Genomic DNA, 27635 nt, shown 5'->3' on the forward strand with positions numbered 1-27635 from the left:
ATGCCCTTTTCTGGGGTGGTGTGGAAAAATTGTTTGACAAGCATAGCTGAATTTTGTGGCAATGTCAGTACCAGCAGGATTTTTAATTAGGGGCCCGGCAACGAGCAGCTTAATCGGGTTTCCTGCAGCGGCTCCTACAGCCCTACTTTAATAGTACAATTACCTTACCTCGTTATTTGCTTTCTCCTTTCAGTGCTCTTTTTTGCCAAAATTCTCAATCCACGTAGAAACAAAGTATGAGGACAACTGTGGGAATAATGACAATGTAAGTTAACACGGATCTTTGGCATTTTCCTGAAACAGATGTAAATATTAATTCATTCTTTGCATATGTATAGTGAAGTAAAGCATGTACAGCACATCCCAGGTGAAAAAGTACATTGAACTTTTTTTTTTGCATTCCGTTCAGATTTTCAACATGGATAAGAACAGCTCAGACACAGAGGTGTGCTTTCTGGATATCGCATATGACGACATCCCAGAACGACATTACAAAAGCTCAGAGGTAAGGAGGGAGTTGAGTTCTTTGGGGGAAACTCTATAACCAGACAGAGGGAAGCAGTGGAGTGCTGATTTCTCTCCGTTTGGTATGACAGTGCCTTGCTCTCATAGCACCCGAGAGGAGAAGTGATGGTTTCACCCCAGTGTGCAGTCAGCCCTCTGTTCACCACCCCTTCAGAATCTAACAGCTAAAGACAGGTGCCACTACTTCTCTCAGAACTGGTTGGCTTTACAAGAGAACCTGTATGATGGTGACTGGCACAGATACGGCTGAAACAATCTACTTGACTGTTATGCTCTAGGAATTAAGAATGAAGCGTGTTGAAAAATGTATCAGTGTTTTAATTATGGCAAATTTGGCGTAAACTGCCTGGATGATTTTAAGCCTGGTCGCAGGATGAGGAAGCTGGGCCCCATGCAGTTTGAGGAGTGTCCAAGGGACAGCTGCACAGGTGGAGATGGGTTGGAGGAGGGAGGAGTCAAATGTAGAGGAGATGAGGGGTTACATACAGTTCAGTTTTTGTTAACTTGAGCAAGTGACATCGGGCCAATCGAGCTTGGCTACTGTCGTCCCATCACTTTTGTTGCAAATTCCACTCGAACTAAAATAGCACAAAAATCTGGAAGAGGAGTTTGTTTTTTTTCCCAAAGTACTGTAATACCGTAACAGTGGTGCTGAATTTGCAGGATGAGAATTCTTGTGCGCTGCCTTTTCAGGATGAAGCAGGAGCCTCAGACTCTGAAACCTTTGCCTGACTAATCTGTTGTGATGGAGCATTTTTAAAATGAGCAGCACGAACACGAGCATAAAGCAGAGAGAGAAATTCTGCATGTTTTGTATTCAAAGGACTATTTGCAGATTTATAAACTGGTTTGTAACTGTTGCTCTTCACATTTAATTAGACTATAAAATGAAAACTATCTGCAACTTGAGTGTCAGGTGGGATTTAAAAAAAAATCTTTTTCTGCAGTTTGCCTGTCTCAGGGTCTTTGAATGGGCTTCGTAAAATTAATCTTCATGTCTTTTTCCTGATCAAACTACTAAGTAAGTTTGAACAAGAACTGCTGCGAGAAAAATATTGCAGGGATTTGTCCAGCGTGAGACAGCATTGTACTTTGCGTACTACTCAGTCTATCAATTTAAAATATATCAAGGTATAATCAGCCTAATGTATTGTGCGTCGTAAAACGAGGAGAACATTCACCCTGAGACTACAATTACCTTGCCTTTTGAGCAGGAGGTCCAGAGAGGTTTGTTTCTGAGGCAATTTAACACACAGCATTTCCATTGGAGATGACTAGTGGTAATAAGCATCTCTCAGCCCAGTCTGCCTGTTGCTTGAATTAGTAAGTAGTACCTTAAATAGCTCTTACAGGATAAGACCAGTCCTCTATCAAAGAGCCTCATGTCTCTAACCACATAATAAGCACACAGAAGATCCTCGTAAAAGCTGCTTTGTAGCTTTAATGAAAAGTACTCTTGAAGATGGCCAAAACATCTTTGGATGTGCAGTGATTTTAAGATTTGTTCAAATGTTTTTGTACAAAACAGTTTTCAGAATAACATCATATCACAGCTGCAGGACGAGAGAATGGATTTTTTTGCCTCTATGTGGCTGCCTTTTTTATCACTTGCTTTTTTACGTATTGCTTTATTTGAAGTAACAAAACATCAGCTATATTGCTTGTAAGACATTTGCTTCCATGCTTAAATGCGGTATGCTGGGTAATAGCTCTGAGATGGGGAGTAGGAATTAAAATGATGTTCAATAATTTATAATAATTCGTTACACTTACATAGTAAGTTCTGGACACTCCACTCAAAGTACTTGACAGGTAATGGGGACTCCCCTTCAACACCACTAGTGTTTGGCCAGATGGTAATGGGAAATTTGGCCAGGACACTGGGGTAACATCCCTACTCTTTAGAAGAAGTGTCACCCTATTTAAACCAATCCAAAACAAATCTGGTTCAGTATTCAACTAAAGAGATACCATTATCTATAAATATCAAATCCGTAGTTCATCAGTGGTTCAATGAGTTTGTGTTCTTACAGAAATCTTAACAACTTCAGATTGTCTTCACTGTGCATGATCCTGACTGCAGAGAACGATTGATCTCCTCCTGCTGTCGCTAAAGAGTGATACCTGGGGCGCAGAGGATTCTATCAGTGGTTTAGAAGTGATTTTAGTCAAAGCATAATCTAAAAACAAATATGAAGACTTAAAGGCTTGTTTTTTTTTTAAATGTCTTGTCTTCCAGGACCTCAGGTGTTTCTCCTCTGTGAAAACGGGGCGGGGTCCTTTGAAAGAAGGCTGGAGAGAGAGCTTCAAGCCAGTGATGTGCTCTTACAAACTAGTGGGAGTCAAATTTGAGGTGTGGGGTCTGCAGACGAGAGTGGAGCAGTTTGTACATAAGGTGCCTTTCTTGGTATTTTGAACAGTTGTACTGCATCGTAAATTCTTGACTGCGTATCTAATTTTTTTCCCCCTGGGAGGTCTGGACATGTTTCATCTGGATTGATGTAGCAAGGTTGCCTTCTCCTGTCTAGACTTGATGGTTTCACAACAGAGCCAGTATTTGTTGTTTCATCCTGAGACCTGTGTGCCCTAACAATCTGAATACACACAGACATGCTTTCAACATTTTACCAGTACCCTGTGATTAATAGTTTGAAGTGATACATGAATGTTTCTCTGAAAAGAAATGGTGCTTTCTCTGATGCATTGATCCAATATCGGTTTGCCTGAATTATCAGGGTTTGCTGCATTTCATCAATGTTTCAAAGGCTAAAATGAGACTGCTGTGGTTGTGATCTTTGAGTCAGTATTTTTTTTACTTTTCCCAGCTTCTAATTTGACTTTATTTAATTGTGCCAAGGATGAGCCCACGGATCTTCCAAGTTGTGCAGTTAAAATCGTTTTACATGATATGAGTGAGGGCTTAGATTCTTCAGTAATATGTAGAAGGAGAAAGATGGTTTGTATACGTGTCTGTTTTTTCACATGAGAACTTCCAGGTGCTGTAAGTCTTCAGTTGTGAATAGAGACAGACATAATTATAAACTGATTTATTCTTTTTAAAACAATGGAGACAATCTTTAAGGACTTGAGTGATCTTTATAAAGAAGAGCAATAGAGAGTCTTTTGCACGGTGGAGAATTAACTCTTCCAGCTACAGCCTGATAAACTTCTAAGGTTTCCATGGCTACAATGGCTTGTCTTATTAAAGGCACATTTCATATTTTCACATTTGAAATGCAAAGAGGCTTTGCTCTTTAAAATGAAAAATAATTGGAAAAATAAATGCCAGTCATATAACCATCATAGGTAGACTCATAACATTCCGATGTATTATCTGGGGGTTTAATTTACAAATAGATCATTTGAATGCCTTTTAGTGTTTCTATTTTAGTCGCGCTACACATCACAGGCTGACAGTGAAGCAAATGTTTAGCATCCTCCAACAAGGAGCCAGGCTGCTCCTGAAGTGAACTTTAGTCGTGATGAAGTTTACACAATTTCCAATATCCTCTTAATCAATTTTAGGAGGCAAACAGTTATGAGTCACATAATTTTATATTACTGTGACAGGCAGTTTGTGGTTTATAGTCCAAATGTGACAAGTCTCCAGGCGGAAATGAGTACATATTGCAACAATAAGTATAAAAAACTGGAGGTGTATTCAGGCCACTTCGATCGGTAACCAGTTATTTTAAGGCAAGTGAATCTTCCGACTCTAGGAAGCTCTGTATTTATCCGAGGAGCAATTCTAAACACTGCTTCACACTAGGTACAAGGAGAGCAATAGGCCGAATGTGGTTTAAAGAGCTTGTGCCGTCTCCACCAGACAGAACTGAGGATGATCGCAAGACCCAGCACTGGAGTAAATGGAGAGCTCGGGTGTAACAGCCGAAACAGCACTAACCACGGCTACTGCCTTAGCTAACAAAATGTTACAAAATCACTTTTTTTTTCTTTGATTTGAATATGCGCCTTTAGCCATTGTCGCACACACTTGAGAAATTAGAAACATGTTAAAAGTTTGCCCTCTTCTTATAACCTTTAAAAAAAACAAAGAATGCAAGTGCAGTACTTTTTTGGTAATGAAGGCCTACAAACCCAAATAAACTTAGAATAATGAGATCCGTTTTGTAAGGTGAGAAAAGACATATGATTGCACCCAGAAAAAGTGTGAGTCACCGCATGGCCTTTTCCAAGATAACGATGGATGGATGTTAATCCGGTTTGTACCAAGACTGCATTAGGACAATTGGATTGCAGTGTGAAATAATGAGGGTGCTGTCAAGGTGTTCAGCTTTGCAGCCCTGCGTCATTTACTCTGGCTTGTGGGTGACACACGAAACTGCTCAGAGCCAGATGTGTGACAGAGCTTTTAGAAGATTAAAACCTTGTGTCGCACAAGGTCCTTGTTAGGCATTCAGGACCAATTAATGATTACTTTGTTTTTTTATTTTATTTTCTCATTTATGCAGTGGCATATTTGTGAATTTTTGTTATGTACAACACTAACCCCCAAAGAACACTTTCTGATCATATTCATCAGTCTTATAGAAGACATTGCACAAATACTCACCAATTTTTACAGCCTCGCCTGTTTGAAGGCGTTTTAGCATCTTATTTAAATGCTGTTTTAATAACCTGTCTTTAACAGGTGAGTGCTCATACAGTGTTGCAAGTCTGAACTAAAAATCTTTTGCCTGTGCTCGAGCTGTGGGGAATGAGAGACTGGGGGCAGTCAATTCCCTCTCGGCATGTTTGTGTTTGTTCAGGTTTCGCTTCAGCAAAGCCCTTGGCTCGTCTTCCTCTCTTGTTTTCGAGCGCTTTTGTCTGCCTCTGCCTCACGGGGAGTCAAGATCACAGAGCCCTGCCTCCCTCCAGGGGTCACAGCTTCCCCCAGCTCAATCATCCATGTGGGCGACCCAAAACAAGGGGAGGAAATTGATGACATAAATACAGGAAAGGCGAGCACCTCCCAGTGCGCTGTGTCTGGAAATAGAAACCTTTTAGCGCTGCAGTTTGTGTCACAATGAGCCCCGACCACCGTTCTGCAAGGAGGTGCAAAATGAGGGTCTATTTATAGCTCTCCTGCCCATCTCCTGTAACCTGGCCAACCTTCCCCACTGCTGTGTCTGAGCTAAGCACCGCAGAGCCCCGTGTGAGCTCTTCACACTTTGCACTGCAGCAGAGTTTTTGTGCACATTAGATTAATGCACATTAAGAGGTGCTGCTGTTTAACATAATTGCATCAAAGACAGAACTGATTAGCAGGGTGTCACTAATTAATGTGGTAAATGTTTCCTCCTCCAGGTCATCAGGGACATTTTGTTGGTGGGACACCGGCAGGCTTTTGCTTGGGTGGATGAGTGGTACAGTAAGTACTGTAGCTCTTCTACTTTCTAGCCACTTTCTAAACTTTGGCTGGGATTGATTTTTTTCCAAAGTAGAGGCAAGGTCGTGCACCAGGGTAAACCTCCATTCTTCTCGCCTTGCATCTTGAGAGTCCTTAGAACTCAATCCACCTGAGGTTGCAAGTGAAATAAGAATAGATTTTCTCTTTGTTCGTTCTCTTTAACTTTGGACCCCTATTGGTTAATAGTCTGTGATGCAAGGTCAGCACACGATGGCTTGTTATCTTAAAAAGAAGTCCCAGCAACGGACTGGCGGAGCAGGTTTTCAGCTCGGTACTGAAGTATGTGTGTGGTGCTGTGAGCAGAACCACCTGCTGAGCTTGTTGGAGGAGGATAGAAAAGTTATCCGTCTCATTTCAGAGGCATTCTGCTTCATTTGTTCTGGGTTTGCAGTAATTCTAAACAAAAAAAACTCGATGGCACCCAAAATAAGATAGCATCTAAATAAGAAATGTAAACGAAGTATAAAATGTTCATCACTATTTAATCATCTCTTACCTGCTTTTGCAGTCCCCTGGGGGAAATGCCTCTTATTTAAAAGTTAGTCCCAGCCATTGTTAAACTCAGTCTGTATGCCTTTGGCAAGACCTTCTCTTTGCTTTACTACTAACTCTACTGAGGCATCACATAGCCAGTTGGTGCTTTGTTTTAATTGCATGTTCTAGTCACAGTATACTGTAAGGGCTGTGCTAACCATACTATTTTTAGCCCTTTCCATTTATTTATCATTTCAGATAAACCTTTTTTTCAGGTTCACCTTTAGGAATATCCATGCCGGCAGTTCATGCAGTTCGGCAGTTCGAGTGCATGGTTTGAGCAGTGGCTCGGCAGGTGTCGTTATAGTGGGTGATTTTGGCCTTTACCTGAATGCTCTTCCCGCAGTATAACTGCAAGTGTAAAATAAAAAGAAATAAATAAGCACAGGACAGCCAGGATACTGGCTCCTACAGGCATAGTGACAACTGCAGTTCTTGTGCAGTTACTACAATTCTGCTAATTACAGTATTGTTGACAATGAGTGTTTAAGACACCAAACTAAGGGATTCTAAGGGAGCTGCGCTATTCTAGTGTAATAGCTCACATTTTTGTTTGCCAGTCATTAAGAATGTTTTTTTCTCTTCAGGGGAATACTGACAGTCTAGGTGTAAGTAATGACAGTGTGCTGTGTTCTGTTGCTTTCTGCGTAGTCTTTTTAATGGATTGTTTTGGAAAGGGTTAAAAGGTTGCAGTTTTTTCTAACTAACAAGAGCACTGGGGTGTGTATATGTTTTTCTTCCCTGTACATCATTTAATATCAATGACAAGACTCTCTTTCTGCACTGCTCATAGATTGGGCATATACACTTATTTAACTTAACTGCATTTTTTCTGCACCTGCTAACACTAACTGCTAATTGCTTTACTCACAGTGCATTCTCTGCTCTTAATGATCAAAAGTGTTCAGAGTTGAATGAAACTGGTTGTATCAGAGATGACTGCTGATTACAAGGAAAAGGGTCAATGTAAGGACTAACTTGTATGGAATTTGCTGCTTGCAGATCTGGCCAAGATTTTTGTGAGTTAAGAGACACTATAGTGGATTTTTCTTTAATTGTATGTGGAAATGCCAGTGGTGTACTCTGCTCTTTAGCTAAGATTAGATCACTTTATTGGCCATATGGGATTTCATGCCTTAGGAATATCTTTTTGCGTACCCCAACTTGCTCTCCATGAGCCACACAGACAGGTAGAGAGAAGCTTGGGGTCGGAGCGCAGGGTCAGCCATCTATACGGCGCCCCTGGAGCAGTTGGGGTTAAGGGCCTTGCTCCGCGGGCTTCAAAGCGGCACCCCTTCCAGCCACAGGCGCAGATCCTTAGCCACAGAGCCACTGGCAGCCCGTGTGGAATTAGTTGCAGATCCTGCAGAAGGAGAGAGAAGGAGTTGTGGTCATGCTCTTCGGCCATGACCAGTGGCACAGCAGCTGAATATTGAGCACATTCCCCGCTCCACGGTACCTGAACAGAGGAGTGGTGTTTCATGTGTGGAAATCACTGCAAGAAGCCGTGTGGCTTGGAGGTCTCAAAATTTAGATTAGTCTCCCACAGCACTTCAGCTGCTCTTTAAACTCTGCCTTGCTAGTCACGGCTCCTTAGATTATGCTAGCTTGAACAGCAAGAGTAAAGTTTAATTTAATTTACTCTTTACTCTGCTCATTTTAATGGAAATGTTTTTTTGCGTCTGAGGGCTTAAATATCTAGTTCATCCGTAGAAGGTTAAATCAGACAAGGAAGTTGCTTGGGAGAGAAGTATTGAAGGGCGAAGGCCTAGGAGACAGTGATAGATCGCGCTTTGTATTGGAGTGTGCAGCTCCTTTTAGATGATCTAATTATGTTTACAGCAGAAGCGAGCGAATGATTTACAATAGGCTTTTTTTCCCAGAACGCATCGGAATGGCGCGTGTCGTACTGGCGCGTGGCTCTTTAATCGGTGCAGTTTAAACACCACTGAAGTGTTTGTCTACTGTGAAGAGAAGCCTAGCGCGTGTCATAGGGAAGTAGCTGATCATATCTCCTGGGAAAGTGCCCATGGCAAGATGTTTGCTTTCAGTTTGTCGACAGGTATTTTGAGGGTAAAATGATACAACCACTTGGACTCAGGCTGGATATGTAGTGGTCTGGCAGGCAGATGTAGGTCAAACCTGGTAAAAATAGCCTCAGTGATAGTAGTGGGGACAGACCCCACAACAGCTGCTGTGGCAGTTAACCTTGGCTTTCTTTTTTTCGCCAGAACACTGAAGCTTTTCACTCTCCTCTTTGTTTTATTTTAACACGCACAAGTCAAGCCTTTATGTCATTGATTAAAAAAAACAGTAGTGTGACAAAGTTGCAACTTTCAAATGGAACACAAATGAAAACTGAGTTCTGTTAGCTAAAGCCCGTGTTTTTGACTTTTCACATTTCCCCGCAATTCAGCCTGATGCTTTTAAGACCTAGAACCTGATGTAGAAGTCAAGCAGTGCTCAGTTAAATAAGGTTGTGTTCCTCTCCGCTGTCAGGGCCATTTTAATGTAAAACCAGTTAGAAAAATGAAGCCTTATGCTGTTAAATTGATTAGACATGCATCCGTTTAATCTTGCAAAAAGTAAAAACGTACGTACTGAGGATCAAAAGAAACTATCACTCATTTTAAGCTTGCAGGCTCACCAAGCCTGGTGAAAATCAAGAGAGAAAAACACAGAGCTGGACCAATATGTCCCAGTAGTCAACAGAGCAAGACCTTCATGCCATCGCTATGCTGTGAGGGCACACTACTTCAGTCAGCAGTGTAGCATGTGACAGCATAGCTGAACATTCATTAACAAGACTGATGGCCATACAGGGGCCCAGACACAACACAGTATGTGTGGGTGAGCAGCAGCTTGGCTGGACTCACCAGCAGGACTGGACTCTTTGGCAGTAAACCAAGGTTTTGTGTCAACCACCTGATGGATGTCGGTGAGCATGATGCAGTGCGCTGGTGCGCTGACTGTCGGGAACAGTGGTGGAAGTCCAGCTGTGATGGTCTGGGCAGGAGTGTCTAGTTGCCATAGAACGCTTGTAATGATTGATGGCAGCCTGGCGCTACGTGAGGGACCTCCGTCGCTGCTCTTCCTGTCTGTTCGTCCTGGCGTAGCAGAAATTCCAGCAGAACCTCATCCTCATGCGGCCCATGAAACAACAGCTGTCCTGTGAGATAAGAATGAGACAGTTAAGCCATGGATGTCTTGCTCACCAGATTTGAGCCCCATTGGACATCTGTGGGATGAGCTACAGTAGGATGATGTTGCATCTAGGGCTCAGAGACCAGTGACCTGGCCCATGCTTGTCCAGGCTCTACAAGACAAATGGCACAGAATCCCACAGTTTAACATCTTATGCTTATATTGGCTTTGTCTGTTGTTTTGGGGATCTTGAATATCTGAATAAGGATTACCTTAGTCTTCTCTTGTTCGAGACTGAAAAGTTTTTAGCCTGTCAGTGTAGGATATTCCTTTGAGCCTGGGGAACGTATCTGACTGCCCTTCTCTGCACAGTGTAAATCAGCCTAATGGTTTTACTTGTCTCGTGTCTGTGCAATAAAATGTCGCAACTCCTGCTACAGTTATTTTTAGTTTGCAAGACTTGCACACCTACAGTATATCATTATAAGTGATGTGATGTTTCTTTTGACTCTCAATATATTAACTACATAAACGTGTAGAGTGGATTTAGAGGTTTGCTGTGTAATTTCAGAAATGGTGCATGAGTCCTTGCATGCCAAAAACTTGAGCACTGCTTAAAAGTCAATTTGACAAATTCCTGTTGCTGTTCGTAGTTTTTCTTTCAAAGGAAAAGGCAAAGTCAAAACAATTTCCGGGGCAACCCAAGACTTATCTGCAAGCCATTTTAAAAAATGGAAAGTGTAATGGAGTGACTTTAAAAAGCATCCCTCCTTTTTAACCAGCACTCACAAACTGGTCGACAGTCTCCCTGTAGCTCAGTTCTGCACTGCCCTCTAGTGGATTGGATTGGTATACCGGCCTTTAAAAGTGCAGTGTTTGTAGTACAAAGGCGTGCCCTGTCTTTGAATTTCAGAGGGTACACAAAAGTAAAATAAAGGCTTGACTGTGACTTTCTTACACCCTTTAATGTGAAATGGATAAGCAGATAATGTGACAATCTTCACAGCAATGTCTCTGGAGGACGTGCGTAAATTCGAGAATCTGATGCATATGGCCACAAATGAGAAACTGGGATGCCAGGAGACATAGCTGACACCCGGCTGATGTATGTTTTCTTTCCTTTTAATTTTTAATTTTATTTTAAAGTTGTGCTTTAAATTTGTGAGTCTTACCAGACTGAATTAAGGGGGTGGCAAGAAGACAATCTACAGCCATGGTACCTTGATTGTCTCGTTCTCTTAAGAAGCCAGTTGATTCATCATCATTATCGTTGTAATATGACACCTCATGGTCTAGTTTCAAGACTTGTTTACTAAAATCTGAAGTGATTAGTTTTAACAAACTTAACCCACCATCTGTTTTGCTTTTGTGGTAGGCCTCCCCAAAAGTATCTATCACCCATGATTGTGTGTTATGTAGTAATTCTTTGCATTTAAATAACACTTTTCATATGGTAGGGGAATCACTTCCCCCACCACCGCAGTGCGGCACCCCCCGGGTGACACACAGCAACCATTTTGCACCTGCAGCCCCCACTGCCCAGCAGCTCAATTGCAGAAGTGAGAACGTGCTTCACCAGTTGAAATAAGGGGGGAGTTTAGGGAGGAGAGAGTGCATGCTAAGAATGAGGAGTGTTATTTAGCCAGGACCTTGGTGCTAACACCCCTGCTGTTATGAGCAGGGCCAGGGGATCTTGGCTTTGGACGTTTTGATCCCCAGGGAAGTGAGTCACAGGACGTAGTTCATCAACACCTCTCACAGTGGTAGCCTTCTTTTCCCTGGAAGTCTGCCATCCCACTACTGACTGACCTACTACTGACCTGGCCCAGCCTGGCTTAATTTCACAGCTCTGTCAACAATGTGGTAATGATGCCCTGTCTGATGAATGCTTGACTATTTGTCTATAGCAATTTCAAATTGTGTTTTGAAATGTTGTTGTACAGCCTCAATTATATATAGGCAAGCATGTGCTACTTAATTATCTTTAATTTTTACTCTTAAATGAATTTGTAAATGATGGGAAAAATTGCCATCTACTGACAGATTTGCCCATTAAAAGAAAATGTCATGCATTTATTGGCAGCAAGGCAGAATTTTTTTTAGACTACTGAAGCATTTTCAGCCCTGATGTAAATTTCACCCACAGTCTTCAGTTTTCAAGCGCTTTCAGTGGCACGGTTTGTTTCCCCCCCCCCCCCCCCCCCACGAAAGAAGGTTTGCCCTTCTGTAACAGAAAGTGACCGAGAACGGGAGCTCACCTGGCGTTTCTCCTCTCGGGCAGACATGACGATGGAGGAGGTCCGGGAGTACGAGAGAGAGACCCAGGAGGCCACCAACGAGAAGATCGGCCTGGTGACGCCCACCATCTCGATCCACGAGGTGTCCAAGCCCCCGGCCACGCGCAGCGCCCCCGCCAGTGCGCCGTCCACCCCCGTCAACGGAGACCCCCCCGACTTCCTGAACGTCCCCAAGGACCGGCCCCGCAAGAAGTCCGCCCCCGAGACTCTCACCCTGCCAGAGCTTCGAGAACGCGCCCTTCCCAAATAGCATTCCATCGGGTCTGGACTTACCGAGAAAATGTTCTCTTTCCCGTTTTTTTTTTTAAAAAAAAGGAATTAAATCTCTCTATATTGATGGGGGTAAAACAATAAATGGGTTTAAAGGTTGATCTTCACAGCTTTTTTGTTTATGTTGAAAGATTTTAATCATCCGTTTTGTCCAGATTTGGGTTTACATGTTTGTTTGGTAGCGGAGAGACAGTGTGGCTCACACCTGGAAATGACACGGGTGCCTTCTGTTTTGCTTTTCTGTGCGAAGGGATTTTTCTGTGAGAACTTCCTTTTCGCCAGAACAGAACAGAAAGTTCGTGCAGAAGCAGAAGCTTCTTGTGCCAGTTGTGTTTGTATTGCAGTTTTGCACAGGCCCCCGAGCAGACATCCTGGCAGAGCTGCAGAACGCAGATACACTTACATTCTAACTGGAGATCTGGAAATGAAATGAGCCTTAGTTCATTTAGAGTGCAGTACTTGCTGGGTAGCAGACGTTAATTTAGTTTTTGAGTTAATCACACATGATTATTTTACAAGCATGAGCTGGGCTTTCAGATCTGAATGTGGGGGAAATGATTGGAAGAGCGAATGCGTATCCCTCCACTGTCATGACACAGAAGGGAGATGGTTTTGATATTACTTCTCCTAATGACTTTGTAGCATATTCTGGAATCAGACTGTTTGGGACTTCAAAATACAGTTCCCTCCCTTAGGATACTCATCCAAAGACCGTAGGAAGTTCAAGGGAAAGAGCTGCAATATGTTTTTAAAGGCCTTAAACAAAAGCTCCTTTGTTATTGTGAAAAGTAGGCGATGCATGCTTTTTTTTCTGGAAAGGAATTCTGATATTTAGGGTCTAACTAAATATCATAGTTGTCTTTTGAAAAGACTGAGTGAGATGCTACACTGAAATGCATTCTGTCCACAGTATGAAACAAAGAAATGCTGGTCTCTCCACATGTTGTGGATGCTAGTCGTGTTAATCTTAATTGCAAGTCTTTGGAAACTTTTTTTTGTATTCTCTGTATGCTTCTTGACTTTGTTAAACCATTGATTTCTTACCAAGTATGGTGATTTCTGAAGTTGATCTTTAAAATTTATGCTTACAAGTTGTAATGTTTTTCCTTCATGAATGGTTTTAGAGGCTCCTGAAAGGTACAATGTACAGGCACTTCTTCAGTGCCCTTGGTTCACTGCTTCAAGAGAACTGGACTTTTTTCGTCCTCTGCATGTCAAGAATCTGTTTTTAGTTATCAGGTGCTTGTACAGTGGCAGAGGCATGTGTAGTTATTCTGCTATTATGCTATTTCTTATATTGACAATAGATCAGGTATAGAAAAACTTGAAGTTCTCATTCTGTTGCAAGCATCTTTTCAAGTGATCTTTGATTATTTAAAAAAAAACTCTAGTATTGTCAGTTAAGTTAATTGGTCAATTAAGTCATTATTGACCAACTAAATGAATGTTGAATCCATGTGCTTCAATGGGAGAAATGGAAGAGACGGCGTATTCACCCTGTAATATGACCCTCATAGGCTGAAGGTTACATTTATTGGCTTTTTAGTTACTGGCGCTTGAAGACCACTCAGAAGAATTGAGAAAGGAACAATGTCAGCTCCTGTATAATTGGATTTCATCTCTGCTTTTCCTTTACAGCAGGGCAACCCTTTACATAGCCCCTGGGATTTACTCCTTTGTAGTAGTTTAATACAGTTAAAGTTAGTTATATCTTGCTGGGTTAGAAGAACTGCCCTCTTATTGTTTCCTGCACAGTACACACAAGAGCAGGGGTGTCATAGTCTAGTCCTGCAGGGGTGTCATAGTCTAGTCCTGCAGGACAACAGTGTCCTCTTTTTATCATCCTAAACTATGAATTGCTCTATCTATCGGATAACTGGATATTTTTTACACTTTCCAAGGTCTTTTACAGCAGATTGAAGATGCAGCAGCTAATGGAAAAAATTCCGAAGCCTAGAAGAAACGCTACATTTATCCAGTCAGTCAAATGCGCTGATCACTGAGGATAACAGGATGGATTGAAAGCAGCTGCAGCTCTCAGGGAGTGAGTGTGCCGTGCTTGTACAAGAGGTGAATGTTGCAGGGCTGTAACTGCCCCCACCAGAGCTGGGAGCGCTACCCTCTGCAGGGCTGTAACTGCCCCCACCAGAGCTGGGAGCGCTACCCTCTGCAGGGCTGTAACTGCCCCCACCAGAGCTGGGAGCTCTACCCTCTGCAGGGCTGTAACTGCCCCCACCAGGGCTGGGAGCGCTACCCTCTGCAGGGCTGTAACTGCCCCCACCAGAGCTGGGAGCGCTACCCTCTGCAGGGCTGTAACTGCCCCCACCAGAGCTGGGAGCGCTACCCTCTGCAGGGCTGTAACTGCCCCCACCAGGGCTGGGAGCGCTACCCTCTGCAGGGCTGTAACTGCCCCCACCAGAGCTGGGAGCGCTACCCTCTGCAGGGCTGTAACTGCCCCCACCAGAGCTGGGAGCGCTACCCTCTGCAGGGCTGTAACTGCCCCCACCAGAGCTGGGAGCGCTACCCTCTGCAGGGCTGTAACTGCCCCCACCAGAGCTGGGAGCGCTACCCTCTGCAGGGCTGTAACTGCCCCCACCAGAGCTGGGAGCGCTACCCTCTGCAGGGCTGTAACTGCCCCCACCAGAGCTGGGAGTGCTACCCTCTGCAGGGCTCTAACCTCCCTTTAGAAAAGAATTACCTAAAACCCAGTATTTGTTCTGTGAAGGAGACAAATACGTTCTGTACCTCATTTCTGTATATTGTGCTGAAATGGCCAGATATTTATTACAGATATCTGAGTTCATTGAAAATGTGCCACAGGATTTGGGGATTTTTGTTTCTTTTATTTGCTTTATGTCACAAGAGTTCTGAGTATTTATTCCCAATGCTGTTCACATGCAACGCCCTTGCTTCAAGAGCCTTTTTGCTGGAGCACTCTGCTAGGTTTTGTTTTCTGTGCAGATGTGGCCACTCTTTCGATTGAGTGCAGCGAGTAACTCCTGTCAGTGTTCACTGCGTGATTAATAAACAGTCTGCTTTCTATGGCTGCCCCATTATTAATTCCACTTCTGTTACCTTAAAATTCAAATCCAGTGGCAGCTGCATGTGTGGCCTCTATGAATATCTGTATATAGGTGTTAATTCTCCATCTGTGGCATTGTAGGAGGCTGTTTGGTAGCAGGAGGCTATAAAAACAAACTGGAATGTTTTTTATTAAATTTTTTCCATGCTGTACAAAAGCTCTCTCGTTGTGTTTATTCACAGTTTGTTTTAACAAGTAGCATTAACTGTACAATATTTATTTTGCTGAATATCATTTAAGAGAACCTTAAAATGTATAGGATTTTGCAATTCTACATTATGCATCTCTGTGATCCTGAATCACCAGTTTAAACTCTAGCATCTAAGATGGCTTTTATTGTAGGAATTTTTAGGCTCAGGATGTTTACACCAGTATACAGTGGTATCCTCCCATATTTTACTACAGAATATTTTGTTAATTTTCAAGTAGATATTTTTGCACAGAAAATCTTTTGATTATGTGCACGAAATAAGTAGTCCTTCAGAAGTGGTTTGTAGCTCATAAATGGTGGCGAGCTTGTACTTTCTCTTGATCTCTGAAGAAATATGGAAATGACCAATACAGAACATGTTAGGTAATTATTTTAACTAAACAAACCTCACAGACCGCATGAAAGACTGGTGTGTTGAAACATGAGTTCTTGCAATACATGTAACACATGATTAACTTTGGAACACTGCCATTTTAAAATTTTGCCCCAAAGTACAAGGAAGAAAATGGGTTTTTATTCTTCAACGTCATTTGGAATAAGATTGTTGGTTTCTTAATCTTTGCAAAGCTTCATAAGATGATAGTATTGCTAAAACTTTGAAAGGGAGGACATTCCAGCTACAATAACAAAGTATTTTACTTTGATGCTGGTGGCTTTATTCTGATATGCAGAGGAAAAAGCACTCAGGACTGGCGGCAGCACTGATGGCATCTTAGGATTTGCTGCTTGATTCTATATGTAGTTCAGGTGGGGAGCTGCATCAGCATGCGTCGGCTGCAGAGGAACAAATAATAGGTTTATTCTATGCTGAAAAGAGAAGTAAGAAAACACAATATTTTGGCCGTGGAGCCTTCTTTACACCTGAAGAAGGCCCCACGGGCGGAATGTTGTGTTTTCTTCTCTTTTCAGCGTGGAATAAACCTATTACTTGATTATATATGTTCTGGTTTTCTTTTTTCACGTCCAAGAGGACTATCTGGAAGACAGGTCGTCGATCCCAAAGGCTTGCCAGATTACAAAATCAAAATGAAGTGGTCTTCATTTCTTCATTCCTGGGCTTTTCTTCTTTTGGGGGGTCTGACCTGATGAATAGGAGCAAATAGAATCAGCTTTTCAAATTTGAATCATCTTTTACCTTACCTAAAAACGTTGCACGCTTGTATTTGTATGAATTGCCTTAAAGGGGATTGCTTCATAATTTTTTTTTTATTCAGAAGAGGTCCATGCATGCTTGAAATAACGCCAGCGTTATCATTTATTTCACTGGATCCCTGGAAGTGCACCATTTCTTATATTTGAGCATCTGTGGTTGTTTTTCTATTCCTGCACAGTATACTCACCCTTTATTTCTTTTGTAAACAGCGTGCCCCGCATAGGAGATAAATAACAAAGACAGCACACCAAGGAGCGAACACAACACGATGAGTGTCACAAAGCTCGCTGACAAGGGGCTTCCTTCTGCAACAGAGAAACACAACTGTCAGCTCGAAGTTCCTCTGTGAATCAGATTTGTTTAGTCCTCTGAAGCAAGAGTTTCCTGCGGGGTTTTTTTGGGATTCGGAAATATGTCGGTTCCAGAAAAGCGGCACGCCTTCAGTCAGAATAGACTGAGGGCTAGGATTTTTTTCCGAATATTATCGGTTTTACAAAAGTCAGAAACCAAACCATCTTTAAGTTATTTACTCTTAATTGCTATTTTTTAAGTTTTCTGTTATCATTGCTGAATTATAATAGCCCTAATTTACAATTAATTAATGTGCCACAGGCACAGTGAATATTTTCATGCTGAGTCACTTTAAAATGCTTGATGGTCACCCTGTCTGGGATGGGTCCTCAAGTGTAAGCTGTATGTTCACGATAACTCGGTAACTTGTGAGGCAGTTTGATGTTTTACGTGTGCTTTTTATCGCAGAATTGGCTTCATTTGTATTATGGCACACAACATTTATTTATGATTAAGTGTGGTGAGAATATAAACAATGAGATGGGTACCCCTTTGAGTACAAGTTAGTCAGCCTTCGTGAGGATGTGGTACAATTCCAATTTATCTCAAATGAGTCCCATTTGTTAAGATTCGTCTACAGTAGGTGTCGTGACTGGGGTTGTTCGGGGGGGGTTTGGAACGAGGTCATAATGAACTTAAAACTATCCTCTGCGGTGCTGTGCGCTACAGAGCTGCAGTTGTGCTATCTGTCTTTCTTTATAAAGCCCCCCCCCTACCAGGTTTTACAGGGCTGGGGTCCAAGCCAAACTCCTCCACCAGCATGCCCTCTGTGAAGGCCAGGGAGCCGTTGTTGGGAGCAGGGGTCACGCCGAGCAGTTTGCACATCAGTGGGTAGATGTTGACGCTGTCGAAGGCCTCTGCCAGGTAATTCTTTTTAAAGTCCGGGCCAAAGGCTCGGAAAATCGTTTTCATGTCCATTTCTTCGTTGCTGAAGCCATGGTCTCCTTTGTTGACGTAAAATATTACTCTCTGTGGACAGTGGAACAGAGATCTTATTAAAGAACACAGTGCTCTTTCGAAATGAACACACTGAGCTTGAGTATTTGTTACTTCAAGATTATAGAGTTGGCAGTACAATAGGACCCTTACAGGAACAGTTTTTCTTGTGCCTGGTTTATTGAGGCATGAATCTAAGGTGTCACTGGATTTGGGGAAAAAAAACAAAACAAAACTAAGTTAGAAATGATCTTTTATGCAGAATGTGGTTTAACCTGCCAAAGACTATTTTTAATGACGTACTTTAAGCAAAATAAAAATGATTTCAACTTACAGAGTTCATATTGTACCCCAGATCTCCAACAACAATAATTGGTTGTATTCTGTCATGCTTAGCCAAATGGAAGCTCTCAGGAAGCTCAGCTTTCTTGTAGACTCTCAAGTGCGGGTGAGCATTCTTTAGGGACAGATAGACTTCTTCTTCTTTGCCTGCCTTGGGTGTGATCATCCCAAATCCTCCATAGTCCAGTAAGTCAAAGTGGACCAGTTTAATGAAGCTCATATAGTTGGATAGCTTGATTTCCTCCACCGCTGGGGACTTCTTGATGGTGGTCATACCGTGGTCAGAGGTTATGATGACATTGAGGCGGTCCTTCAGGTTGTGTCTCTCTATGGCCTCCAGCAGAAAGCCAATAGTCTTGTCGATCTGTCGGATGATTGCACGACGTTCCTCTGTCTCAGGACCCTTTTGGTGCCCCACCTTGTCTGGCTCTCCATAGTACAGCGTGACAAAGTCAAAGTCCTCTTTGGAGAACCAGTCCATGACTGTCTCAATATTCTCTCGCCACTCTGTCTCGTTAGAGTCGGGGTGATTGTACGACTCCACCAGGGAGCGGTAGACTGACTGGCCACTATAATTGGCTCCTCCTCCAGGATAGTGGAATGATGCGGTCTTTAGTCCCTGGGAACATGTGCAATAACAAGGGCATATATAACCAAAAACAAATATTTAGAATCATCAGGAGTGATGGAAAGGAATATTGCAATAGAGTCTAAACATAATGGATTTTCTTCAGTTCTACAACTGTAAAAGAACTGTAAAAATACTGTAAGTAGTTGATGAGGCAATAGGGGATTAGTAATAGAAGATGAAAAGGTTAAATTAATATTTCATGCAGTCATGAAGACTGCTTCAGCACTAGATAAGATAATCATAGGGCACAACGGTTGCTGCAAGGCTCTTTAGTGTTCTAAATTCAGCTTTGTTTTTATTCTTGAACAGAAATAGGAGGAATATAAAAATACTGGAAGACAAAGTAAATTGTTGTCAGTCACTCAAAGCACATGCATGCTCTTTACTCTGCAAATAACCGGATACAAGTGTCTGGCATCAGCCTGAATTATCTTCAGGAATTCATCCACAACATGCACATGTAATCACAATTACACACGTGTAGCCCCTATCCCTTTGCCGTGTTCTTTGAAATGTGACGGCGAGGAAGACTTCAGGACCCACCTGATTCTGTGCAGTGATCCACAAAGGCATGACTCCATTGTCCCACCACTCTGACCTGTTCTGAGTGGCCTTGTGGGTTAGCTTCAGAAGAGTCTTAGGGTTAAACATCATGTTGTGAACAACACCATGATCTTCAATCCACCTGCCTAAAATCAAGACATTTTGAAAAGAGCAAGTGCAACATTAAGGCCGGCTCAGAGAGTCATTTGCACCACTTCAGAAGAATGGGGCCCACTTCATTTTCTTGCCACAGGGCTGTTTCTTCTTGGTAGGGTATTTCAGTTTTTGTTGTTAAGTTGCAACCAGTACCCCCAAAATAATTTCAGTTTTAACAGTTTCTCTCATAATTCTACAAATTAGTACAGTCCTGGACCTGTAGGGACTGTGCGTCTACAAGTTTTCTAGGTCTCTTGAAAGCAGCAGCTCCTGAAAATCTTGCAGTTAAATTGGTCCAATTAAACCAGTAACCATGCAAATGAGCTCATTAAGAGTTAAGATGGCATGCAAATCTGCAGAGACACTAAGCCTCCAGGAACAGTGGACAGCCCTGCTTGTATCATGGTCTTTTCACAAGAATACTGTACGTGCAGCACTAAGAAGTATTTACTGTAGGTTTTGGTTGTAGTTACCAAGATTTAGCTGCCACAAGGTGGCAGAAAAGGTCAAGAAATCCATGACGTTTTCTGTCACTAGGTGGAGCAACTGAAGTCAAACTAAAAACTGTTGCACATCATGAATTACTAAACTGAACATTTTGGGCTCATCTTATAAAACTGTAAGTATACATCATTATATATGGGGAAAAAGAGGAAGTATCTTATTTATTTTTGGAATTCATTTATTCATATGCTAGGTGTGTAAGCCTGATTCTCTTGATAAATGTAAAATGTGAGTATATGTACAGTATGATCTCCTGAGTGTTATTGAACATTAGGAGACATTGTACACTTTATCTTCTATAGCCCTGAAATTTAAAAAAGTGAACTTTACAGTATTTTGTGAATACCATAGAACAATATATTTAATATGAAGGGCTAGAAGACCATTTCTGGTACTGATACTGGTTTTCTAAGTATTAAACAATTTCCCCCAGGTTTAAAATGATTTTGCTTTTGGTTTTTCAGGTGTTTTTTTCTTATCATGACACATCCCATGAAAACCTTCCTTGGGTTCAATTTGGTTTCTTAATTAAATTCAGAAAAAGCTGTCAACTACTATATAAGGTTGTTTGTTATTATCTTCATTATCCTGATTGAGCTTCAGATTCTCTTTTACCTCCTCCTTAATTCAAATGCAGAGCTGACACATGACGTTAATTGCTCATCCCTGATCCTATTTTAACTTGCATTTCATTTTTGCAATTGACTAATTTAGTGTCTAGTGGGATCTCTTATTGTTCTGCTTTTTATTTTTTCTCCAAAGCTCAACAAAAGATGTCGGATACATTTTCATTGCAGCATTAAGTAGCCATTATACAGAGTGCAAATCTTAAATTTAAAAGTCCATAGTTCTACAGGATAAAATAGCAGCTTTATACTCGCAGCACTTAAGATGTCCCTTAATTAAGATGAAGGAACAATCTACAATTCAGTAAAATGTAAATGAAATTAAAACCTAGGATGCTCAAAGTGGTTATGTATTTGGCAAACTGATTTGGGTGCTACTTTTGCAAAGTGTGTAGTGTTTCAGTTCTGATCCAGAATTGCCTGGCTTATTACATCTAGAGCTCTACTGAAGCAGAGGAGCTACCCATGCATGCTCCACATTTTGTTCATCATAATGACAGACCAAGACGTTTGAGCTACTAACTTCCCACATAACAAAGTCTGAACGCTGCTAACAGAAAAAAAAACATCACCTTGCATCTACAAGAAATAAAAGATAAAAAAGAGCACATGATATATAGTATATACATATTACATTATCTATGTTACGCAAATCAGTCAGTGTGCAAAGTACCCAGGTGGATTGTTTCAAAAGTCATTGTGAGCTCCAGGTTAGAATTTATGGATGACTCAGCTAAAATATTCACTCTGCTGTGCACACAATAAGGGTATCAATCTGGCAAACTGCTTGAGAATGCATGATGTGTAAGGCTGTCTTCTTAATGACACGCCCCCATGCAGCACATACAATGTAGTGCAAAATGTCAAATGTGCAGTTTGCAAGTTTTCTCCTTAACTTTCCTGCATGACAGTACTGTGTATGCGGAAGTATTGTCCTGTTTCTTCTGACCAACACAGGAGAAGAGAAATCTGACTGATTGAGACTTTCTCTTTGATTGCCGAAAAGAAAACTAACAGCAATCGAAAGCACAACTGAACTCTTCAACTACATGCTGTATATCCATTTTGTTAATAAAACTCAAAGCTGAATCTTAACTAATCCCATACATGTTACCTTCAAGAAAAAGTCCAGAAAAAGGTTGGCCCAAGGTAATAGCATCTGTCTGGGTACCATTTCCTTGTGTACTGGTACGGTATCTTTGAGTGATTTTTCTACCAGTTGTTAGTTTGTTTTCATATTAAGAATCGAACACCAAGGTTCTTTGGTATCTATTTAAGTGAACATGTTTGTGCTGAATCAAGGCTGTGGTCACTGCCAAATGGAAGAATTTTTGTGACACCCCTGACTTGAAAGTACCCATTGAAAATCAGGCATGAGTTCTAAATCCACTCATCTGTAGATTAAGGTACGCAGATTTAATATCTTATGGCTTCAGAAACGGCACTCTGCTAAACTACGATTCCAGATCTCTAGGCTAAAGTGGGTGATTCCTGGTCATGAATTCACAGATTCAGACAGGAGAGTCTATGAATGCAAACAGTATGCAAAACTTGCAGCAGTGGTGCTATTCAGATGGTTTATCTCAAGCATATTAGAAAACTTCCAGTGCATTAAATGATCCTTGCAGTTATGCTGCCCCACAATCCATCTTATTTCCTCTTTTACTCTACTGATAAACATGAACTAATCCCCTCTTTTATTCAAGGAGCTCCACACAGATAAATTAACTAGTACATACTGGTTGCCTCAGCACATTGTAGGGGTGCCCTGTGCTTACCCAGCATTTGCAATTAAGCCCTACTCAGCACCTGCCTGTTCATTTTCTGATTCTTCTTTATCTTTCGCACACATGTGAAGCCGAATAGCTGCTCTGGGAAAGGGAGCTTGCAATTAGATGGGTGAGACTCTGTGTGCAGGGCTGTGCACATGTAAATGTGTTACTCACAGAGCTCTGTCTTTCTGCGGGCCTGCTTTTATCTTTTCTTCCTACCAGCCAATGCAGGATAAAGGCTTTTGCAATTAGGATCCCAGCAGCAGCATCTCCAGGATGTGCAACATTTTCTTGGCAAAATAACGGGGGAATACAGAGTTTCCAGCTGATCTAAGCATTTCCTCTAAGCTGCTTTATGGCTTCTGCACCAGCCTGGGCTGCGTGTGAACAGTCTCCCTTGTTTTGTCCCATTTCTTGTCTTGCATTAATTTCTGCACCTGTATGATCTAATCTCTCTCTCCCAAGTTAAGGTAGCATTAAACTAATTGGACATCAATTTTTTTTTAAAAAGATCTTGCTTCACCAGATACAGTCACGCGCACACACACTCCCAATACACACTAAAACGCTTTCCATTCATTTTTTTAGTACAGTATGAATCCCCCTTACTGATGTTGTGTCATTGGTAAACAAACCAGATTTGAGATTGATTGTATTATATAGTCTTCCCAAAGGATTTAAGAAGTGCTAACTGGCTGCCTTCAAATACACATATTACACTTATAATGTGAAGAAAGAGACGTTAAAAACAATATATTTTTTGGTTAAAAGCAGGGCGTTTTTTCAGAGGTAGATAAACATCTTAAAAAGATCCAGTATGCTTCAGTACTCTACCAGCTATTTGTGTATTTGATGTTAGCTGTTCATCTATACCACAAGGGCATTTAGAATTCAGTTCAGGAAACGGACCAGTTTAATGCTGATGTAATCCTGTTGGTTCTCCTCACTCTGCAAACTGCCTCTCTAGCAGTGTGTGCTGCTCAATCTGTTTAATGCTTCAGGTAGCAGTGCTTCAGTAAGCATTATTAGCTGATAATTTGTGACCTTGGATCCGAAGACCTTGAGATGATAACTGGCTGGTCAAAGATCATGGGTGAAGGCTTAGCTCTCGCTTGTTGCCAAATGGAACTTCCTTCCAGGAAAAGAAAAACTCCCTACAGGATTCTGTTTTCAAGGCAGAGTTTTGTGACAAAACGTGAGCAGTGAAGCATGTGCAGGTGTAATCTGCCCAATGATGAAAAATGATAGTTTATCTAAGGTGTCAGGAAATATGAGCGATCACATTGACTGAAGTTTAAAACTGCCATACACAACCTCCAACACATCAGGGGACGCTCAGCTATACTGTAGCTAAACAGTGTCACCTGTCAAATGTAAATCTAATGTGAAAAGCATAGCGCTTGCAGCCTTTAATTTTTTAAAATGCACTTAAACACAACTCTATTTTGCTTTAGAGTTATGAAAATATGGTAGACATAAAAGTTTTATTTGACTTTCTAGCTTAATTGCCCCAAAACATGATCTCAATTAAAAGCAAGAATTGAGTGTCCACCTGCGTGTTACAAAGTGCAATGGAAAATTAAGGACTCTGAGGCACTGACCACGAGAGAAGAGGAATTCTTTTCCAGCTGAAGCCCGAGATAGAGGTGTGTGGAAATCCATGTGATGGATGTGCAGTATGTCTCTGGAAATGCCAGGACAGAGGGTGGTCGACAAAACCAGGGCACCAGCTGAGGTGCACTGGCGGTGTCCGGGCATGAGGTGCCAGCGCCTCATATGAGCTGTCCTGTTCTAGATAAGTCCGCCTGGGTTTTTGAACCATATGTGATACTTTGGCTGACAGTAAAACTACACACAGGTGCAACAGTCTGTTTGTTTTTCTTTATAGACACTTCAAACTACCCAAAAGAAAATGATAAAATAACTAGAGATGTGCTGGCAGTAAACCAAAGCTTTTTACTGCTCCAAGGGCACATTCAGATAAATATTGAATTCACTCAGAGAATCACTAGAAATAGGATTTTCTATGCTGCTCCTGTTACTTTTACTTTGCAGTTTTGCAGGTCCACACGATGTTATTTGCTGTAGCAGGTTACACGGTGTTATGATTGTTGACCAGACCCAATGTTTTGATCGGCTTATCGTATTCCATTCTTTTGTCCATAAAGCATAAAGCTTCCCACTGCATGCTTCACAAGAAAAAGACAGGACAGACATTGTTAGAAAGCAGGAAGGGAAATTAACCACCAGTGGGTAATGTCTCAAAAGTAGCAGCAAGAATTTTTAAAAGCCTTTCCTTTTGCCTTAAAAGCCCAGCGTGGAGGGATTTCTGGGTTACGATGCTCTGTAGTTGTCTGTTTATAGACAGAAACTAAATTTATTATAAATGCGTCCATTTTTTAAATGTCAGGATAATTCATTTTCTGATGTTTGTCCAACGAGCTCTTGCTTGTTTTCTGTTGGCCTTCTTTATTTGAATCTGTGGGAGAAGCTCTGATATTGGTTAGCATTTTGTCTGTTATTGTGCTTGTAACATTTTTAGTAATGTCATGTACTATATATTATATTTTATAGAGGATCATCACCTCAAACACCATAGCTAATGTATTGAACCAAGTCTAAAGCAGTATCCCTCCACTACTGACTTCCCTCACTGTGAAACAAGCACAGCTTGGTGCCTTCTTTGCATTGTAAGCATGAGCACTGTGCATTAGTACACTTCACAAGAAACAGAGTGAATATACAGTATATCAACAGTTTATACAGTGCTATGCAGAGTATACTGCAGGAGGTCATATTACTCCAGAGACCACAGTATAGTCACTTCACACTTTTCGTTCTCAGTAGTGCTGATGCTGTCAGAGAACTGGCAGAAAATTCTCATAGTAACAGGTTATCTGTTGTGTCGATACTGTATATTTTACTTCATATTGTTCAGTTTTTCCTCAGGACAACATAGACTCGTCTTTCTGTAAACTGGTGGCACAAACTTTGCAGGGGAGAAGTGTTTATGTGCTCTGCACTCTGTGCTCTGTGCTCTCCGGCCACAAGTTTTCCTGTTTTCTATTCTTTATATTCATACCCCATTGTACTGTATGTTAATGGCATATTTAAATCTATAAATCTGATTTAGACTGAAAGGTTCACAAAGTAGGTGTCCTAATACTTAAGTTTTGCTGTGCTGTTACAATATCCAAAATGTAAAATAATCTGTCTCAGGCAGCAGCCTGAAAAATATTCTATATTTCACTAGTTCACACATTTTGAAAAAGGTGCATCACGAACAGGGCAGACTGGAGTCCATCACAGAGAGTGTGTTTGAATATATGTGTTCTGAGGTCAGGCATGCTGAGTCAATGTTCCTTACTTGACAACAGTACATTACATTAGCTTTGGCAAACTCATTACATGCATGCGAGTGAGAATCAGCAAGTCAATAAAACAGTTCAGCAGGTGGTTCTATAAAGATACTGCAGTGTGTGGGCTGGAAGGCCTCCAAGGTGAGTTGCTCTGTTCTGAGAAATGAATGTGCCCAGAAGCCTTACCTGTGATGGTGGTGAAGTGAGATGGTGATGTCATGGTGATCATTGGAGGGGTGATATATTTCGCCTTTACCCCCTCGTGCACCAAGTAGTCCAGGTTTGGCGTTTCAACATCCTGGTCGTAGTCCCATCTAAAGCCATCGAAGGAAATCACCAGCAGCTTGTTGAAGGTCTTCCATCTTGTGCCTGGTACTGGCCTGCCTTTCGCTTCCTGTCCAAGAAGGACAAGTGAGAGGAAAAACCACCTTGAAATCGTAGCCATGGGTGTGAGTGTGAGATGCGAGGGCTCAGAGAGACCTTGTCTGTCTGCATCATGCCTTTTTATAGCAGGGAGAGGGCAGAAAGATAAGGTTATGTGTCAGAGTCTTAACTCCCCGAAGTGCTCAAACAGACCGCTGTGAGGTCTGGGGATGACCTTTGAGCTCATTTCTACATGAATAATTTTCTTCAGATGAGAAGTTTTCAGTTTTCTTACAAGGATAAACATACAGCATTTTTCTTCTTTAATGAATCTTATTGTAAGTTTTAGTATAAGTTTATTAGAATGTATTAGTACCCAGTAAACATATTCTATCTTCTTTATTTAAAAATGACTGAAAGTCATGGGCTCTCAAAATACCATAATGGAACATATAAATATGCTTAAATTTTAAAGTCCATTTTGGCTTTTCCTTAGATTTTGGTATAAAACAATCGGATCAGGTTATTTATGGTGATATCCAGTACTGATTGAATGACCGGTGTAATTTTTTCATCTTCGTCCGCACTGAGAGTGTTCCATTTACAAGAACTCCTTTTATGAAACACCTGATCAAATGACCTTGCAAAGCTGTGAAGAGTGTAATTCCAGGGCTGCTAGTGATGCAGTATTCTGAAACTGCAGACTTGAAAGCGAATTTGTCGTGACACAAACCACAGGGTTGTTCAAAATCTACCACAGAAACTTTCAAAACTGCATCAACAAAAGCAGAAAATAAAATCCTTGCAAAAGGCTTTATAAGGACCTTATCTATATGACTTATGAAACTGATGCCCAGAGACTGGGCCCTCTGTAATTGAAACATTGAAGAATTCATGGATGGATAGATTCAAGAGGGATTTGATCCAACAGGCAGGGGCTGAGGGACCTGGACAACACACTCATTACCTAAGGATAACAAATGAATATCTTCTTTTATTGACACTTGGAATGGCAAAAGTAATTGTACATTTGTAAAAACAGGCTGAACATGGACATGAATTCTGACTTGGTTTTTAATTAATTTTTAATTTGATGCATTTGTAGTATCTCTCAGCATGAATAGGATGGTTTCAAAACAAACTTTCTTCAAAGCCCATATCCAGAGCAATTCAAGTCAAATAAAGGAACTTGAACCAGTCTGAATTTCTAGCAGCATTTGTGTCCTTAACATCTTGAGCCGCAATTGTGATACTTAGACTGTTATGGACATAAGACATTTTATATGGCTCCATTACAGAGATAACTTATTGGCTTGTATGAAAACATTTGTCTGTAAGTTATATTGGCCTAAATATTACATGAAATATACATGCTGAGCAGTTACAGCAGATAGTTCAGGATTACAATATTTTCTACTGTCCTAGT

The 27635-nt window shown here is 41.4% G+C and overlaps 2 protein-coding genes across 2 annotated transcripts; one reads left to right on the forward strand and one right to left on the reverse strand.

Moving 5' to 3' along the window:
• The first annotated feature begins 198 nt into the window (after window positions 1-198).
• On the forward strand, window positions 199-15419 carry LOC148818404 (cytoplasmic phosphatidylinositol transfer protein 1-like). Its single transcript, XM_088936787.1, has 5 exons — window positions 199-265; window positions 410-505; window positions 2765-2920; window positions 5833-5896; window positions 11895-15419. The coding sequence occupies exons 2-5, from the start codon at window positions 419-421 to the stop codon at window positions 12158-12160; spliced, it is 573 nt and encodes a 190-aa protein (XP_088792913.1). The 5' UTR covers window positions 199-265; window positions 410-418; the 3' UTR covers window positions 12161-15419.
• LOC148818405 (ectonucleotide pyrophosphatase/phosphodiesterase family member 7) lies at window positions 15003-26307 on the reverse strand. The gene is made up of 6 exons (XM_088936786.1): window positions 26033-26307; window positions 19430-19575; window positions 18248-18874; window positions 17694-17946; window positions 16814-16931; window positions 15003-16555 (listed from the first exon to the last, which is right to left on the reverse strand). Exons 1-6 carry the CDS (start codon window positions 26289-26291, stop codon window positions 16495-16497), a joined length of 1464 nt encoding a protein of 487 aa, XP_088792912.1. The 5' UTR covers window positions 26292-26307; the 3' UTR covers window positions 15003-16494.
• Window positions 26308-27635: the final 1328 nt, after the last annotated feature.

Source organism: Atractosteus spatula, chromosome 18 (genome assembly GCF_055471065.1).
Source record: "Atractosteus spatula isolate fAtrSpa1 chromosome 18, fAtrSpa1.hap1, whole genome shotgun sequence".
NCBI classification, from domain to species: domain Eukaryota; kingdom Metazoa; phylum Chordata; class Actinopteri; order Semionotiformes; family Lepisosteidae; genus Atractosteus; species Atractosteus spatula.

What these genes read in the sequence shown, in the direction of transcription:
- LOC148818405 (XM_088936786.1), bottom strand. Translation starts at nt 26,291, where the DNA reads ATGGCTACGATTTCAAGGTGGTTTTTCCTCTCACTTGTCCTTCTTGGA. An exon ending in GGATCACTGCACAGAATCAG is followed by an intron (nt 18,875 to 19,429) that starts GTGGGTCCTGAA and finishes ACATGTTCCCAG; the next exon opens with GGACTAAAGACCGCATCATT. An exon ending in GTTTACAAAAGAAATAAAGG is followed by an intron (nt 16,556 to 16,813) that starts GTGAGTATACTG and finishes CCTATTCATCAG; the next exon opens with GTCAGACCCCCCAAAAGAAG.
- LOC148818404 (XM_088936787.1), top strand. Translation starts at nt 419, where the DNA reads ATGGATAAGAACAGCTCAGACACAGAGGTGTGCTTTCTGGATATCGCA. An exon ending in GACATTACAAAAGCTCAGAG is followed by an intron (nt 506 to 2,764) that starts GTAAGGAGGGAG and finishes CTTGTCTTCCAG; the next exon opens with GACCTCAGGTGTTTCTCCTC. An exon ending in TGGAGCAGTTTGTACATAAG is followed by an intron (nt 2,921 to 5,832) that starts GTGCCTTTCTTG and finishes TTCCTCCTCCAG; the next exon opens with GTCATCAGGGACATTTTGTT.